Source organism: Caenorhabditis remanei, chromosome I, assembly GCF_010183535.1.
Source record: "Caenorhabditis remanei strain PX506 chromosome I, whole genome shotgun sequence".
Taxonomy (NCBI): domain Eukaryota; kingdom Metazoa; phylum Nematoda; class Chromadorea; order Rhabditida; family Rhabditidae; genus Caenorhabditis; species Caenorhabditis remanei.
This window is the reverse complement of record NC_071328.1, coordinates 15,232,932-15,248,231: the sequence shown is the minus strand read 5'-3', so window position 1 is coordinate 15,248,231 and position 15,300 is coordinate 15,232,932. Positions and strand designations below refer to the sequence as shown.

Genomic DNA, 15,300 nt, shown 5'->3' with positions numbered 1-15,300 from the left:
AAACAACTTTATTTGCCGTTCAGAGAGAAAAGATAAGAGAAGTGTCTCCAATTTTTAGACAAACAACCTTGTGTGTGTCTGCGTCTCCTCATAACCCGTTATCTCTCTCCCTTCGGGTGAAATCAGATAAGAGAAATGAGAGAGAAAATTGGTTATTTTTCATTTTCTCCGTTTCGGTTTCGGTCAATTTTCCGAACCTTTTTTGGCCTACCTCTAGATCAAACATATATCTTCATTTTTGTAGTTGACAACTTTTCGATAGCTCCGCCCACTTTTGGTTTATAAGGCATTTCACTTTGGCATAACGGCACAGTTTGAAAGTGTTTCCTGGTTTCCTGGTTTCATATAAAATCCGAATTTTCCAAAATTTATATTTTCTTTTAGATCGAAAATTGGGCTACATTTTTGTAGTTGACAATTTCCCGCTAGCTCCGCCCACTTTTTCGATATGCGCCTTTAAAGATGGTAGCATTTAATATGGTGCCCAAAAATCGTTTTTTTTTTGGGTTTAAGCTTAAAATTGTTAGAAAATGAATTTTTTGAAAAAATGACCCAGTGGCTCAGTGTGATATTTGAACAATTCATGTTCGGAGTACCAGGGTTCGGTTCCACGGTTACAATTTTTTTTTGTTAAAAATTTTTTTTTGACACTTGACTATTTTTGGATCTGCTGGTCAAAAACATTGCAGAAAATCAAAAATTCTACACTGTAAATATACATTAAAGATAGATTCGAAAAAACGCGTCGAAGGCACGCCAGATTCCTCTTTGAAGACGGATATTTCAAAAGTGGGCGGAGCTAGTGAAAAGTTGACAACTACAAAAATATATAAAAATTGCATGTAGATCAGCTCCGCCCACTTTTGAGATAATCGCTTTCAAAAAATACCTAAAACCGCGTCAAAGGCACGCCAGTTTCCATTTAGAGCGTATCTCAAAAGTGGGCGGATCTACTTAGTACAAAACTGAAACTTCAGATTTGATCTACACAATTATACAAGTATTTGCAGGTAGATCATGATCGTCTTCACCAAAATAAAGAAACTTTTCGGGAAGTCCAGGAAATTTGAATACTGGGACCAGCTTCCTGCCAAAATTCAAGTTTTGTGTATTCAAAAAATGGATTTTAAGACAAGGTACGTCTAGTCTAGTAGAGCGCACTTACAAATGTGTAAATGGCTAGTAGATAAATTATCCAAAAATTAAATTTCAACATTTTTTTCAGAACCTTCCTCCAAAGTACGTGTCGGAGCGAGCGGGACCGGGAAAATCAGATATTTAGTGTCGAAAAGGTCGCCGATTCGATTCTGGTCAAATTTTCCGAATTCTCCGCCCCCAAAACCTACAGTATCCTTGTCCTACCATACATCTTTTCCGCGGTTGTCGTCGAAAACTTCAATTTCAACTTTTTCGACTGGAAAGACGGGAAACGATTTCCAAAAGTTGAAAAACTGATCAAAAAACAGCAGAGACCGCTTCGAATCCAGAAGTTCCAGACGTGTGGTCTCAATAGATTCAATATATTTTTTCTGAGACATTGCTGGAATCAAATTGAGTGCATTGAGCTGAACACCCAGTTTTGGGAGATTTCGGCGGGTCTCACAGAGGCAGTCAAGTTGGAAGCGGTGAGTATACGCGCTCCACTGCATTCACTGAATCCGGTAGAGCGAATTTACTCCATTTTTGGTGCTAGAATGGTCTGGAGTGCCGGCGGCTCTAGAATCGTCTGGGGTGCCTGCGGCGCTAGAATCAGCTGGGATGCCTGCAGCGCTAAAACAGGCTGGGGTGCCTGTGGCGCTAAAACCGGCTGCGGTGCCTGCGGCGCTAGAATCGGCTGGGGTGCCTGCGGCGCTTGAATCGTCAGGGGTGCCTGCGGCACTAGAATTGGCTGGGGTGCCTGCGGCACTAGAATCGGCTGGGGTGCCTGCGGTGCGAAAATCGGCTGGGGTGCCTGCGGCACTAGAATTGTCTGCGGCACTAAAATCGGCTGGAGTGCCTGCGGCGCTAGAATCGTCTGGAGTGCCTGCGGCAAAAAATAAAAAATTTCAGTTCACTACCGCCAAAATGATGCGATTCAGTGCATTGAATGTGATGCAAGGCTCGTTTTTGTTTGAGGTAAGAAATAAGAAAATTATATGAAATTGTAGATCAATACAAGGGCTTCACTTTTGTAATTGACAATTTTTTGGTAGCTCCGCCCACTTTTGATATAAGCGGTTGGTTTTGAAGTAAAAAAAAACCTCAAAAATTGAGGAAACCTGTCATTTTTAGCGCAAAAATGTGATTTTTATATCAAAATAACCGAAAAATTCCGTTTCTGACGTTAAAAACTATTCAAAACTCAATTTTCCATGACGGAAATCACATTTTAAATAGAAAAACTGTAGCCGAATAGTTGCTGGTCAAGGTGCACCACTATGAGAATGGATACCAGGGTTCGATTTCGCTTGGGGTCAATTTTTGGAATATTTGATTTTTTTTCTTGTTTTCAATTAATTTCATCTTGTAGATCAAAACTAGAGCTACATTTTTGTAGTTGACTATTTTCGGAAAGCTCCGCCCACTTTTCACAGATGGGATTTGCAAAATTTTTTTTTAAGGGTGATTTAAAAAAGGTTTTTGCATGTTCTTATGCAATTTTAACTTGAAAATGTTCAAAACAATTAAAACACAAAAAAAAACAACTTTTCAACAAATCTGGCGTGCCTTTGACGCGTTTTTTGCAATCTGCCTTCAGTGTATACTTACGGTGTGGATTTACTTTTAATAAGGTGTTAATACGTTTTTTAAAAATTTTTAAAATGTCAAATCTAGCAATTTTGATATAAAAATCAATGAAAAACAAAAAACTCTAAACATCTCAACTGGCGCTCCTTTGACGCGTAATCTGTTGTATTCTATCTATGACCCAAGTGGGCAGAGCTAGAACAAATTTTGCACATTTTTGTAGTTGAAAATTTACTGATAACCCCGCCCACTTTTGAGATAAGCGTCTTTAAAGAACGGTACCTGGAGTGATCTTTACTGGAGCATATCTTAAAAGTGGGCGGAGCTATCGAAAGATTGTCAACTACAAAAATGAAGCTTTATATTTGATCTACATATTTATTACTTTTCAGAAACTAATAGAACTCGACATAGCCGTCGGTCAACAATTCAAAATCGCCAACTGTCTTGCCGGATCCCGTTACTTCAACCCATTTCCAATAGACTTAAGAGACCGAAAATGGAGGAGTCGTGTGGTGTAAGTGGGCGTGGCGTTCTATTACAGTATCCCAATTTTTTTCAGCGCCCGACACAAGTACACCCTGCTCCGTATCCGAACCGACAACCCCGACAGGCATATCTTCATGGCGACGGATCCGTTCGAAAGTGGTTTCGCCTATTGTACAGTAATCCCGGCGGCGTTGAAAACTAACCAGTTGAAGGATTATTTGTATTGGGCCTGATTTCATTTTAATTTTCACTTTTTTTTTTTAAAAATCTATTTGAATCTATTTCAAACTGTCACCACCAAAAATTAAAAAATTTAATCAATTTCTTCATTGAACTAATTAAATATAATATATTCTTAAGCTAATTAAGCTAATTAAGCAACCGATGTTGACAATTTCAGAATAAACATCAATGAAAACCATCAAAAACCCCAAAAACGGCTTTCAACAAATCTGGCGTGCCTTTGACGCGTTTTTTGCAATCTGCCTTTAGTGTATATTTTCAGTGTGGATTTATTACTAGATTTATAAAATTAACAAAGTTTCAATACCGGAATGATAAATAATCATTTGGACAAGATATCAGAATATTTCAATTTAAATTTCTCTAGAAAAGTGATAAAATATAAATGAGACGCCTGAGACAAATGACTCAACGCAGTGACAGTTTCCATCATATAACGAATACGATTCATTGGGCTCTTCCAAATATTCTCAACCGAATCAACGGCTAGAGTCTCGAGAATTCCTCTCAAAGCATCCGAAAAGTGGGAATGACAGACAATAATGTCCTTCTTCCCCTCCACCATCTTCTTCATCTGAGGGATACTGTAGATTCCGAGTAGCACATGTCCAACTATTATCACCAATCGATCTCCACCAAACACTTTTTTCTGTTCACTCCGACTTTTGGGTTCTGAGCAGAGGGCACATTGCAAATAACGCGCATTTGGGGGTTTTCTGAAAGAGAGAAGGGTACTTTATCAAAAACGAAAAATTGTACTCACTGAGCAATAGCTGGAGTAGGTTTTGCTGGAACGATTGCTGGCGGGCGAGGAGTCTAAAAAGAAAAGTTGGTTAGTCACTGTAAGTTTTGAAGTGGGACACAGATTTACATATTTTTGTAGTTGACAAATTTTTACTTGCCTCGCCCACTTTTGAGTTATGCGTCTTTAAAGATACAATGACCAAAAAGTACAGTGACAAAAAATTGCACTGATCAACATTGGAAAACATCGATTTACTATGAAACGATGACTCGGCCCACTCAAATTTTGACTTTCTGCAATGTTTTTAATTACCAAATCAAATTTTTAGCTAGCTCCGCTCATTTTTGAGTTATGCGCATTTAAAATTTACACTGACCAAACTTCGGGACGATAACTCCGCCCACTTTTGAGTTATGCGTCTTTAAAGGTGGCGATGAGAGAGAGATGACAAGCGATGGAGGGTGCAAAACAGTTAGAGAGCCAGCAAGCGCGCTCCACTGGACACGACCACTCACAGGGGGAAAATTGTTAATTCAAACACTATTCCCTTCTCCTTTGAAGTGAAAGAGTGCAGAGAAATTAGAGAACTCGAATTTTCGAGTTTCTGCAATTTATTTCAAAAAATAAAAAAAGATTTGCCACCGAGTGGAACCGAACCCTGGTACTCCGCTGGGGACATGAGCTGGTCGAAAATTCCACTGATCCATCGAGTCACGTTTTCAAAAAATTGGGGAAAATGGTGTTTTAAGGGATTGGAAATGATTTTAATATCATTTTCTAACATTTTTAAATCAGAAATAACGGTTTTTGGGTACCATTTTGAAAGTTACCATCATTAAAGGCGCATCCATCAAAAGTGGGCGGAGCTATTGAAATGGTCAACCTTTAAAAATTAGGGCCTCGAGTGAAATTAAAGTGTTTCTCGGCGGATTTCTCGACCATCGGGTCAAAAATTGCTAGTCTTAACACTTTTTAACGAAAAAAACCGGCAAAAGCGGTGAATTTTGCAACATTTTTGAGTGGTGGCCGAAGTTTTCCATTTTTCGGTTTTTTAGGCCACCGAGATAAATTCGTCAGAAATAAAGAAAAATGAGAATTTGCAGTTGTTTTGAGCCATTTTTTCCTCAAAAAAGATGAAAAATCGTTAGTTTCGAGAGGTGGCCGAACTTTTGCATTTTTTGGTTTTCTAGGTCACAACTGAAAAAAGTGGCTGAAATGTTACAAAACGGTAATTTTAGTGATTTTTACTAAAAACAAATGGCTTTTGGAATTTTAGCTAATTTTTTAGCTAAATAACTCAAAAAAAGTTCATTTTCAGAGGAAAAATAGTTCAAAAACGGTAATTTTTGAGTGGTGGCCGAACATTTGCAGTTTCGGGTTTCTAGGCCGCATAAATTAGATTTACAGTAACCATACTATAAATGTAACTTTGAATGCCACACTGACCAAGTGGGCGGAGCTTGTTCGTTACTGTAACGTTTTTTTGTCAGTGTAACTTCGACTCACCGCTTCAATCACTTTCTTGTACGTTTCATAGAATCTAATGACAATTTCTTCGACTTTTGCATCTGAGTAGCCAGGGAACACGCGGTTGACACTCTGCATGAGCTCTTTGAGCCGATCCATTTCACACGTGGAAACAAGACGTAAATCTTCGATTCCAAGGAATTTACAAATCTCCTGACAAGCTGACGGGAAGTGTTCATGACAGATGTAGCATGTGTCGACGAGTTGCAAGAATATTTGAGCTTGACCGATGGTGTAAGTTTGGCGGAGGATGGAACCAATGATGATGACAAGGATGTGATCTACATTTGGGATTTTCGACATGATCGATAGTGGTTGGCACTTGGAGCATAGGGAGCAGTGACCATCGGTTTCTTGAGGAGGCTTATGTGTTGTCTTGCAGGGAATGCTGGAAAGAAATTTTTTAAAAGAGCGCAAGCACTACTCAAAATTTTACTCAAAAATACTCAAAAACCCCCGAAAAAATGCTCGAAAGCGGTCGGTTACAGAACTTTTCTACTTCAGCTGATTCTAGCACCGCAGGCACCCCAGCCGATTCTAGCGCCGCAGGCACTCCAGACGATCCTAGCGCCGCAGGCACCCCAGCCGATTCTAGCGCCGCAGGCACCCCAGCGGATTATAGCGCCGCAGGCACTACAGACGATTCTAGCGCCGCAGGCACCCCAGACATTCTAGCGCCGCAGGCACCCCATATGTGTTATCTTGCTGGGAATGCTGGAAAGACATTTTTTAAAGGGCTGAAGAACTCAAAGATTGACTCAAAGAGACTCAAAAACCCTCGAAAAAATGCTCAGTACTCTGATGGCCGATATTTGTCTGTTTTGTGTTTCTAGGCCACGAAAAATTCGTTTTAATAAAAATCTTTTTGATAACTCTGCCCAGTTTTGAGATAGCGCCTTTTAGATATGCGGCCTGCGGTCATTAAAATCGACATAAAATTCATGATCTGGCGCGCCGTCGGCGCAAAATTGTTGTGACATGTCTGAATATCTAAAACTGTTTGCGGTTGTTCTCCGGTGCTAGTATGGATATATAGAACAGGCTGGGGCGCTTTCGGCGCAAATAGATTTCTCAAAATATAAAAGCGGGTGAGAAAAGTAAGGATTTTTCATCATTTTTGAAGAAAAAATGGCTCAAAACCTCTGCAAATTCTCATTTTTCTCTATTTCTGACGAATTTATCTCGGTGGCCTAGAAAACCGAAAAATGGAAAACTTCGGCCACCACTCAAAAATGTTGCAAAATTCACCGTTTTTGCCGGTTTTTTCGTTAAAAAGTGTTAAGACTAGCAATTCTTCACCCGATGGTCTAGAAATCCGCCGAGAAACACTTCAATTTCACTCGAGGCCCTAATTTTTAAAGGTTGACCATTTCAATAGCTCCGCCCACTTTTGAGGTATGCGCCTTTAATGATGGTAACTTTCAAAATGGTACCCAAAAACCGTTATTTCTGATTTAAAAATTTTAGAAAATGATATTAAAATCATTTCCAATCTCTTAAAACACCATTTTCACCCAATTTTTTGAAAACGTGACTCGATGGATCAGTGCAATTTCCGACCAGCTCATGTCCCCAGCGCAGTACCAGGGTTCGGTTCCACTCGGTGGCAAATCTTTTTTTATTTTTTGAAATAAATTGCAGAAACTCGAAAATTCGAGTTCTCTAATTTCTCTGCACTCTTTCACTTCTTTAAAGACGCATAACTCAAAAGTGGGCGGAGTTATCGTCCCGAAGTTTGGTCAGTGTAAATTTTAAATGCGCATAACTCAAAAATGTGCGGAGCTAGCTAAAAATTTGATTTGGTAATTAAAAACATTGCAGAAAGTCAAAATTCGGGTGTGCCGAGTCATCGTTTCATAGTAAACCGATGTTTTCCAATGTTGGTCAGTGCAACTTTTTGTCACTGTACTTTTTCCACCCATTTTGAAACATATTCCTTTGAATATGTAAAATAAAAATTACCTAGCAGGTTTGATCTTTGCCACATGTTGCATTTTCTCTCCCTGTTTTCCTAGAAACCTTTGAATCACCTGTATGAAATCTCCAAATTTGATGCCAGGTCTTAATTCTTTTACAAGACTTCTCAACTCTTTTTTGCCATAGGAAACATCAAATATACCAACTGATTCCTCAAAATGAGATTCGCATACAACATTGTGAGTTTCCGACATCAATTCCTTCGCTTCCTTCATTGTAATAAGAGATTGGAGTAGTCGTGCAACTATCAGAATTGTTCGTTGCATTTTAGAAGTGACTGCTCTCATTTTGTCGCGTTGTTGAGTGGCGGAGCATAATGTGCATGTTTTGGTTTCGGATCTGCAGAAAAAAGTTATAAAATTGGATTAAACTAACCACAATTTTAGTAAATCTTCGTAAAACTCAAAACCAAAAATTGAAAATTGTGAAAATTGTTGGTAGAGTCCACTTTCAGCCTAAAACTGATTTTTATTGATTTTCAGCGATTTCGAGTGTTCAGAACTTGAAAAACACATAAAAATGTTGAAGAAATGCCTCAAAATTCGATTCTCGACCGATTATAGAATTTCTGACCAAAATTGCATCATTTTTTATATTTTTTATATATAAAAGCCAGGTTTTACGACATTTTTGGCGTCTTGATGTCGAAAATCTTAAAAAATGAACAGAAGCTCAAAAAAAATTCAATATTTTGTTGAAATATCTAGAAATTTCCCTTGTTTATTCTCAAAAATGGGAAAAAATCAACGGAATTTCAGCAAAAAATTCAAATTATATAATATTTACCACAATTAAGGATAAATTGTTAGTAGAGCGCACTTTCACAATCCATGAAATTGATTGTCACTGTAGCCTCAACAAGTTACACTGACCAAGTATCTTTAAAGGCGCAGATCTCAAAAGTGGGCGGAGCTATTAAAATAGTAAAAACTTTGTTAATTAATGTTTGCATCTCTACAGTAACCACACAAAAAAATATAGAATGTTACACTGACCAAGTAGGCGGAGCGGAGCTATCAATATGATTGTTTGTCATTGTAACTTTTTTTGTCAGTGTAACTTAGTCCCTTGACCGGTAACAAAAGAAATAAAAAAGCAAAAATTGCTCAAAATAAGTACAATGGCTTAGCACTTTCTCAAAAACGTATAAATCTGAAAAATCGCTTAGCTTACCTAACTGCGTGGTCAACATGCCCAAATTCCGTTTTACAATCTTGCAATGACGTGGATGGCTGACTATCATCAATTATTCCTGGCTTCTGCTCGAATTGATGCTCGAGAATCTCCTGATACTCATTTGGTGGCTGATAATTTGTCTCAAAATCATCAATTGCCTCAATTTTCGGTTGCATCCATTCCATTTCATCTGGAGGCTCTAGTTTTGGTTCTTGTAACGGAATTGGATGTTCCAGTGGCTCCAATTTCGGCTCTGGATGAGATTTTTCCTCGTGCGGTTCGATTTTGGGCTCCGTAACATAATCTGAAGCGTTGAGCACCATTCTGAAATTACAATTGGTCAATGAACATCATAAAAATTGGGAGATAAAACACTGAATAAAAGTCAATAAGCATTAAAATTTTTTAAATCAATTTTTGAGTTTTCTCTGCAAAAAAACTTTAAAAATAAGGGGCCGACCGCTCAAAAGAGAAGGGAATGGTGTTTGAATTAACAATTTTCCCTCCTGTGAGTGGTCGTGTCCAGTGGAGCGCGCTTGCTGACTCTCTAACTGTTTTGCACCCTCCATCGCTTGTCATCTCTCTCATCGTCACCTTTAAAGGCGCATATCTCAAAAGTGGGTGGAGTTATCGAAAAGTTTTCAACTAAACAAGTGTAGCCCTTGTTGTGATCTACAAGATAAAATAAATTAAAAACAGAAAAAATAAAAAATTCAAAAAATTGACCCCAAGCGGGATCGAACCCTGGTACCCATTCTCATAGTGGTGCACCTTGACCAACAACTACTCGGCCAAACTAGGTTTTTGCCAAAAATGTAATTTCGACATGGAAAATTAGGTTTCGATTAGTTTTTAACGTCAGAAACGGAATTTTCTGGTTATTTTGATGTAAAAATCATATTTTGGTGATTTTTCACAAATTCCAAAAAAGAAAAAAAAATTTGAAAAAGAAATTTCAGTGTGTTTCAGATATCATCTGGAATTTTAAAAGTGGCAGAAATGTTATATGGGTAAACAGAGCATGTCTTGAACTATCTTTTTATAGTTCACCGTTTTTTGGTAGCTCCGCCCTTTTATGTGCCTTTAAATAGGGTGCTTCCAACCCCGAATTTTAAGGTTGCTATCTTTAAAGGCGCATAGCTCAAAAGTGGGCGGAGCAATCAAAAAACGGTCAACTACAAAAATATAGCCTTTTTTGTAATTTACAAGATGAAACAAATCAAACACAGAAAAAATCAAAAATTGACCCCAAGCGGAACCGAATTCTGGTACCCATTCTCTTAGTGGTGCACCTTGACCAACAACTTCTCGGCTAAAGTTAAATTTTGCTACCAATGTAATTTCGATATGGAAAACTAGGTTTTGAATAGTTTTTAACGTCAGAAATGGAATTCTCCGGTTATTTTGATGTAAAACTTACATTTTTCCATTAAAAATGACTTATTTAGGCAATTTCCAACATTAAAGGCGCAAAGCTCAAAAGTGGGCGGAACTATCAAAAAGTTGTGAACTACGAAGATGAAAGTTGTGAACTACGAAGACCGCAATATATTGATTCTCACTGTTTCTGTTTCCCACGATACACACAGACACGCTACGCGACCGCGTCGCACGGGAAGGTCACACTATCCTATCTCCCTCTCCTCAGACGTAACCCGTTCATTCAACCACTCAATACACCCTAATAGCCTCCGTTACAATGTCGGCTCTTCCAATTCTACATTTCCCAACTAATACCCTCACCAAAATTATCGATTTTTTGAGTGTCGAGGAGCAGTAAGTTGGATTTCTTCTCCTATTTTATGGGTGTCTAATTTTTCTATTTTTCTAGGCTAAACCTTTCCAAAACCTCAAAATCTGCTTTGAAAACCGTGCAAACCACCACCGCCCTCTATTCCTATACCCTAGGAATCTATTACAATGACAAATTTGAGATTCGATTGTCTCAGCTATCAAAAAATGGAATTGAGGTTGGAAGTCAGATGATGCTTGCTGGGAGCTCATATAGTTCGAAAATTGAGAATTTCATCACGCGACTGGCTACAGTATACCACAAGCCTACAGTATGCCTGACTTTCTCAAAAGGTCTGAGCTCCACTAAGCTGGTCACTAGTACTATAACTCTTATTAAGAGTTTGAAGCTAGAAATTGTTAGCCTTAGGACCCACGCCAGCTGGGCGACGTCTCGTCACCTAAACAAGCTAACCACTACCAAGACTATATTCTTCACACACTGCAAACTAGACTTTCTAGACCTTGTGAGATTCTTGAAGCGTTGGATGGAAGGGTCACAGCAGGAGTATGTGAGGTTGGATGGGTGTCAAGTCAGGCTGAAGACGATTTTCGGGAACTTGTATGGTACGAGAGTGAGAAGAGTTATGCTGGATGGGAGGTGAGTCTATAAAACATATTTTTGTAGTTGAAAAATTTTTGATCGCTCCGCCCATTTTTGAGTTATGCGGTTTTAATAAGTACACTGACCAATATTTGGAAGTGCTTATCTCAAAAGTGGGCGGTGCTACCAGAATATTGTAAACAACAAAAATATAGCAAATAAAAATTTACATGTTTTTGTAGTTGACGACTTTTTGATAGCTCCGCCCACTTTTGAGATATACGGTTTCAAAATATACAGTGGCCAAAAAAGTACACCGACAAAAAGTTACACTGACAAAACTTCAAGACGATGGCTCCGCCCAAAAGTGAATTTTCGACTTTATGCAATGTTTTTGACTACCAGATCCAAAAAATAGCTCAATTTTCAAAAATGAAAAAAATTTGCCACCGAGTGGAACCGAACCCTGGTACTCCACTGGGGACATGATTTCGTCGAAAGTTCCACTAAGCCACCGGGTCACTTTTTCAAAAAAGTGGGGAAAATGATTTTATTTTGGATTAAATATCATTTTTTAACCATTTTCAGCCTAAAATAAACAAAAAAACAACATTTTCGGCACCAAATATTGCATTCCGCTTCTAGCGCCGCAGGCACGCCAGCCGGTTTTAGCGCCACAGGCACCCCAGACGATTCTAGCGCCGCAGGCACGTCAGACGATTCTAGCGCCGCAGGCACCCCATGCGATTCTAGCGCCGCAGGCACCCCAGCCGATTCTAGCGCCGCAGGCACCCCAGATGATTCTAGCGCCGCAGGCACCCCAGCCGATTCTAGCGCCGCAGGCATACCAGCCTATTCTTGCGCCTCATGCATATCTTCTAACAATTTAAAGCATAAAATCATGACATTTTCCAGACCACGATGGTTTCCAAAGGGAGAATGCTTCTTGGTTCGACAAAAGAATGGACGGGAAGCCCTTGTCTATCAGGACGAGACCACTAATGAGGATTTCGTGTTAAGGACAGACTTCCATATCATTCCGGATAGTCGGGAGGATTCGGATTCGGATTCAGATGATTCAGATGAGGAGGACACGGAATCAGAGAACGCTGGAGATTGCTATAGTTCTGATGAGTATGGTGATGAGAATTATAGATTGTGTTGATTGAAAATTGAAATAAATGTTTTGTCATGCTAAACTCGAATCGCAACGCAAGATCACAACGCCTTGGATCACAACAAATCAGAACGGAAGAAACACAATATATAATTGGTTTTCTTCAGGCTTTTAATTTTGAGCTTTTTCCCAGGTCTTCAATCATATTATCACACGATCTTGGAACATTCCGGGATTTCGTGGTGCGTCAGTGTGCAAATCATGTATGGTTTATTACTGATGCTTTCTGCTCAAATATCTCGAGCTTTATTATGGATCCCATGTAGATCCATATTCAATATGGACGGGAGACGTAGTTTCAGAAGAAACTTCGAACGGCGGTAATTTATAGTATAGAAAAATATAATCGGAGCTATTTTACCTGGATAAAACAAAATAGGAATCTTGAAGTGCTAATTGGTCTAAGTCATACGTGTCAACCGGTCCGGCTCGTAACTCGCGTCAAAATGAATATTATGAGCTGAAAAATATACCAAAATGTAGATCTCGGCGAGTTCTATGCCCGTGACCTACTACGGGCCGGATGGCTATTCGTTAATGTGCCGCGGGCCGGGAAAAAGTGCCAAAAAACGCGAAAATGACCAAAAAAGTCATTCCAGCCCGGCCCGCGGCATATTAACGAATAGACATCCGGCCCGTAGTCGACCACGGAGATAGAACTCGCCGAGATCTACATTTTGGTATATTTTTCAGCTCATGATATTCATTTTGACGCTAGTTACGATCCGGCCTGTGTCGGCCGCTTTTGGCCCGGTTGACAAGTATGGTCTAGGTCTGCCTTTTTTGTATGTAGAAATGACTGACTAGTCAAATAAGAGAAAGCAGACCTGCCAGTCCATTCTAAATACACAGAACGCAGACCCAGGCCAATTAGCACTTTAACATTCCCATCTGCAGGTAATCCCTCACAATCTGTTGGCCAGTCTCTCTTCTATCTATTCATTCAGTATTACCCAATGACTACTCCATTCCCTTTATTCTCTCTTCCCTATGTACCCCTTAAAGAAGTTCTAGACAATTTTGGACCACATGGAATGTAAGTGAACTCTTAGTTCGATATCCGCCACTAACTTCGTTTTATTTTTCAGAATAATTCTCTCTTTGTGCTCCCAAAGATCGAAACGCATTGCGATTTCCTATAAGGGACCTTCTAAAGATACCCAACTCCAACTTATGTATTGTAACTCTGCTATTCTGGCTAACAAATATACTGAGATTTGGGAAGCGGGAGATATTCAGGCGATTAGGGGCTCCCCATTGCCAACATTATCGAGCGGACAATTTCGAGGCGTTCAATATAAAATGGATGAAGAATCCCTGGTCACGTACTGGGCGGATCGTTTGACTGGATTAATTGAAATTGGAAACTACGCACGTGAAATATTCAATCGAGATATCTATCAAATCAGGATTGGAGGTAAAGAGGCGGGTGACTGTAGGCGGTTGAGTGAGTGGACTGTAGATACTCAAAAGTCGATAGAATACTTAGAATACTATGATCATGGAAAAACTCTCGATGAAGATCTCAACTATATGCTTGGAAACTTGAAATGCACTGGGTATCTTTCACTTTCTGCGAAACCATCTCAAAACTATCGTCCTGCTAACCCACCGGTTTTCCACCTTGACGATATTTGCATTCAATATAGTTTCTGGATTAAGCAGGAAGATTTATTGGCAATGAACTGCAAGTCAGTTATAATGGGAAGCGCGACATTGACGAGCCAAGACTTCAATGTATTCTTGAAGCACTGGATGACAGGAGCGTGTTCTAAATTGAAAGATTTTTGTGTTGTTGTTGATAATTCAATTGATTATCGAATTTTATTGGATGGTGTGAAGTTCATTAAACGAGGAGATGATGTAGAAAGGATTTATCATATCGAGTGAGTGTTGATTAGCAGTGATGTCATTCCAAGAGAAATAATTCTAACAATATATTTTTCAGTAAAAAAAATACTAAGAAAAAAATTTGTGGTGGTTTCGATATCAAACGACCAAATGATAATATCACAGCAACTATACGGAACGGCGTTGAAGATCGAAAACGTTTCTGGATGTTTGTTTGGCCGGATTTTGGCGGGAATTCATACGAATAAGTCGTTTTTAAATTGGTGAAATCTTATTGTCAGTGGAATCTATGTGTTGAACCTTTCATGTGATTTTGTTTGAGGCTGTATCATACTTGTCAACCGGGCCGAAACGGGCCGGCTCGTAACTCGCGTCAAAATGAATATTATGAGCTGAAAAATATACCAAAATGTAGATCTCGACGAGTTCTATATCCGTGACCTACTACGGGCCGGATGTCTATTTGTTAATATGCCGCGGGCCGGGCTAGAATGACTTTTTTGGTCATTTTCGCGTTTTTTGGCACTTTTTCCCGGCCCGCGGCACATTAACATTATCATAGAACTCGCCGAGATCTACATTTTGGTATATTTTTCAGCTCATAATATTCATTTTGACGCGAGTTACGAGCCGGCCCGTGTCGGCCCGTTTCGGCCCGGTTGACAAGTATGGGCTGTATTATTTATGGTTCCTGTGGTAATAAACAAAAAGCATTTCACCAAAACTTTGTTAGTACTCAAAGTGATTCAATTAATTGTGTTGTTGACACAAAGAGAGCTTGTCTATGAGGGCATCTTCCCCTCTCTTTACCGTCACGCCTTCTGTCACCACCATCTGTTTGGTTAGAGGATTCAGAGGCCTTCTCCTCTTTTAGCGGTTGTCTGGAAGGGTCTCATATAGAGGAGACATCGTTAATAAGGAGCAGACAAAGGTATTTCATGTTTGAAGTTGACAATCTTTTGATAACGACTCTCACTTTGACGATATAAACCCGAGTTGCATGACTCCCGACTTCCGGATAAGAAATATTCACTTTCATACAACTCTGGTGAA

General features: G+C 39.4%; 3 protein-coding genes across 3 annotated transcripts; 2 read left to right on the top strand and 1 right to left on the bottom strand.

Moving 5' to 3' along the window:
* Window positions 1-1,017: 1,017 nt before the first annotated feature.
* GCK72_003263 (uncharacterized protein) lies at window positions 1,018-3,449 on the top strand (the record flags this gene model as incomplete). Its single annotated transcript, XM_053723926.1, has 5 exons — window positions 1,018-1,136; window positions 1,226-1,625; window positions 2,050-2,115; window positions 3,120-3,244; window positions 3,290-3,449. 5 exons carry the CDS (start codon window positions 1,018-1,020, stop codon window positions 3,447-3,449), a joined length of 870 nt encoding a protein of 289 aa, XP_053592571.1.
* Window positions 3,450-3,781: 332 nt separating this feature from the next.
* GCK72_003262 (uncharacterized protein) lies at window positions 3,782-9,207 on the bottom strand (the record flags this gene model as incomplete). The annotated part of the gene is made up of 5 exons (XM_053723925.1): window positions 3,782-4,175; window positions 4,223-4,275; window positions 5,711-6,119; window positions 7,694-8,047; window positions 8,882-9,207. 5 exons carry the CDS (start codon window positions 9,205-9,207, stop codon window positions 3,782-3,784), a joined length of 1,536 nt encoding a protein of 511 aa, XP_053592570.1.
* Window positions 9,208-10,583: 1,376 nt separating this feature from the next.
* GCK72_003261 (uncharacterized protein) lies at window positions 10,584-14,495 on the top strand (the record flags this gene model as incomplete). Its single annotated transcript, XM_053723924.1, has 6 exons — window positions 10,584-10,660; window positions 10,716-11,276; window positions 12,135-12,358; window positions 13,294-13,432; window positions 13,485-14,282; window positions 14,345-14,495. The coding sequence occupies 6 exons, from the start codon at window positions 10,584-10,586 to the stop codon at window positions 14,493-14,495; spliced, it is 1,950 nt and encodes a 649-aa protein (XP_053592569.1).
* Window positions 14,496-15,300: the final 805 nt, after the last annotated feature.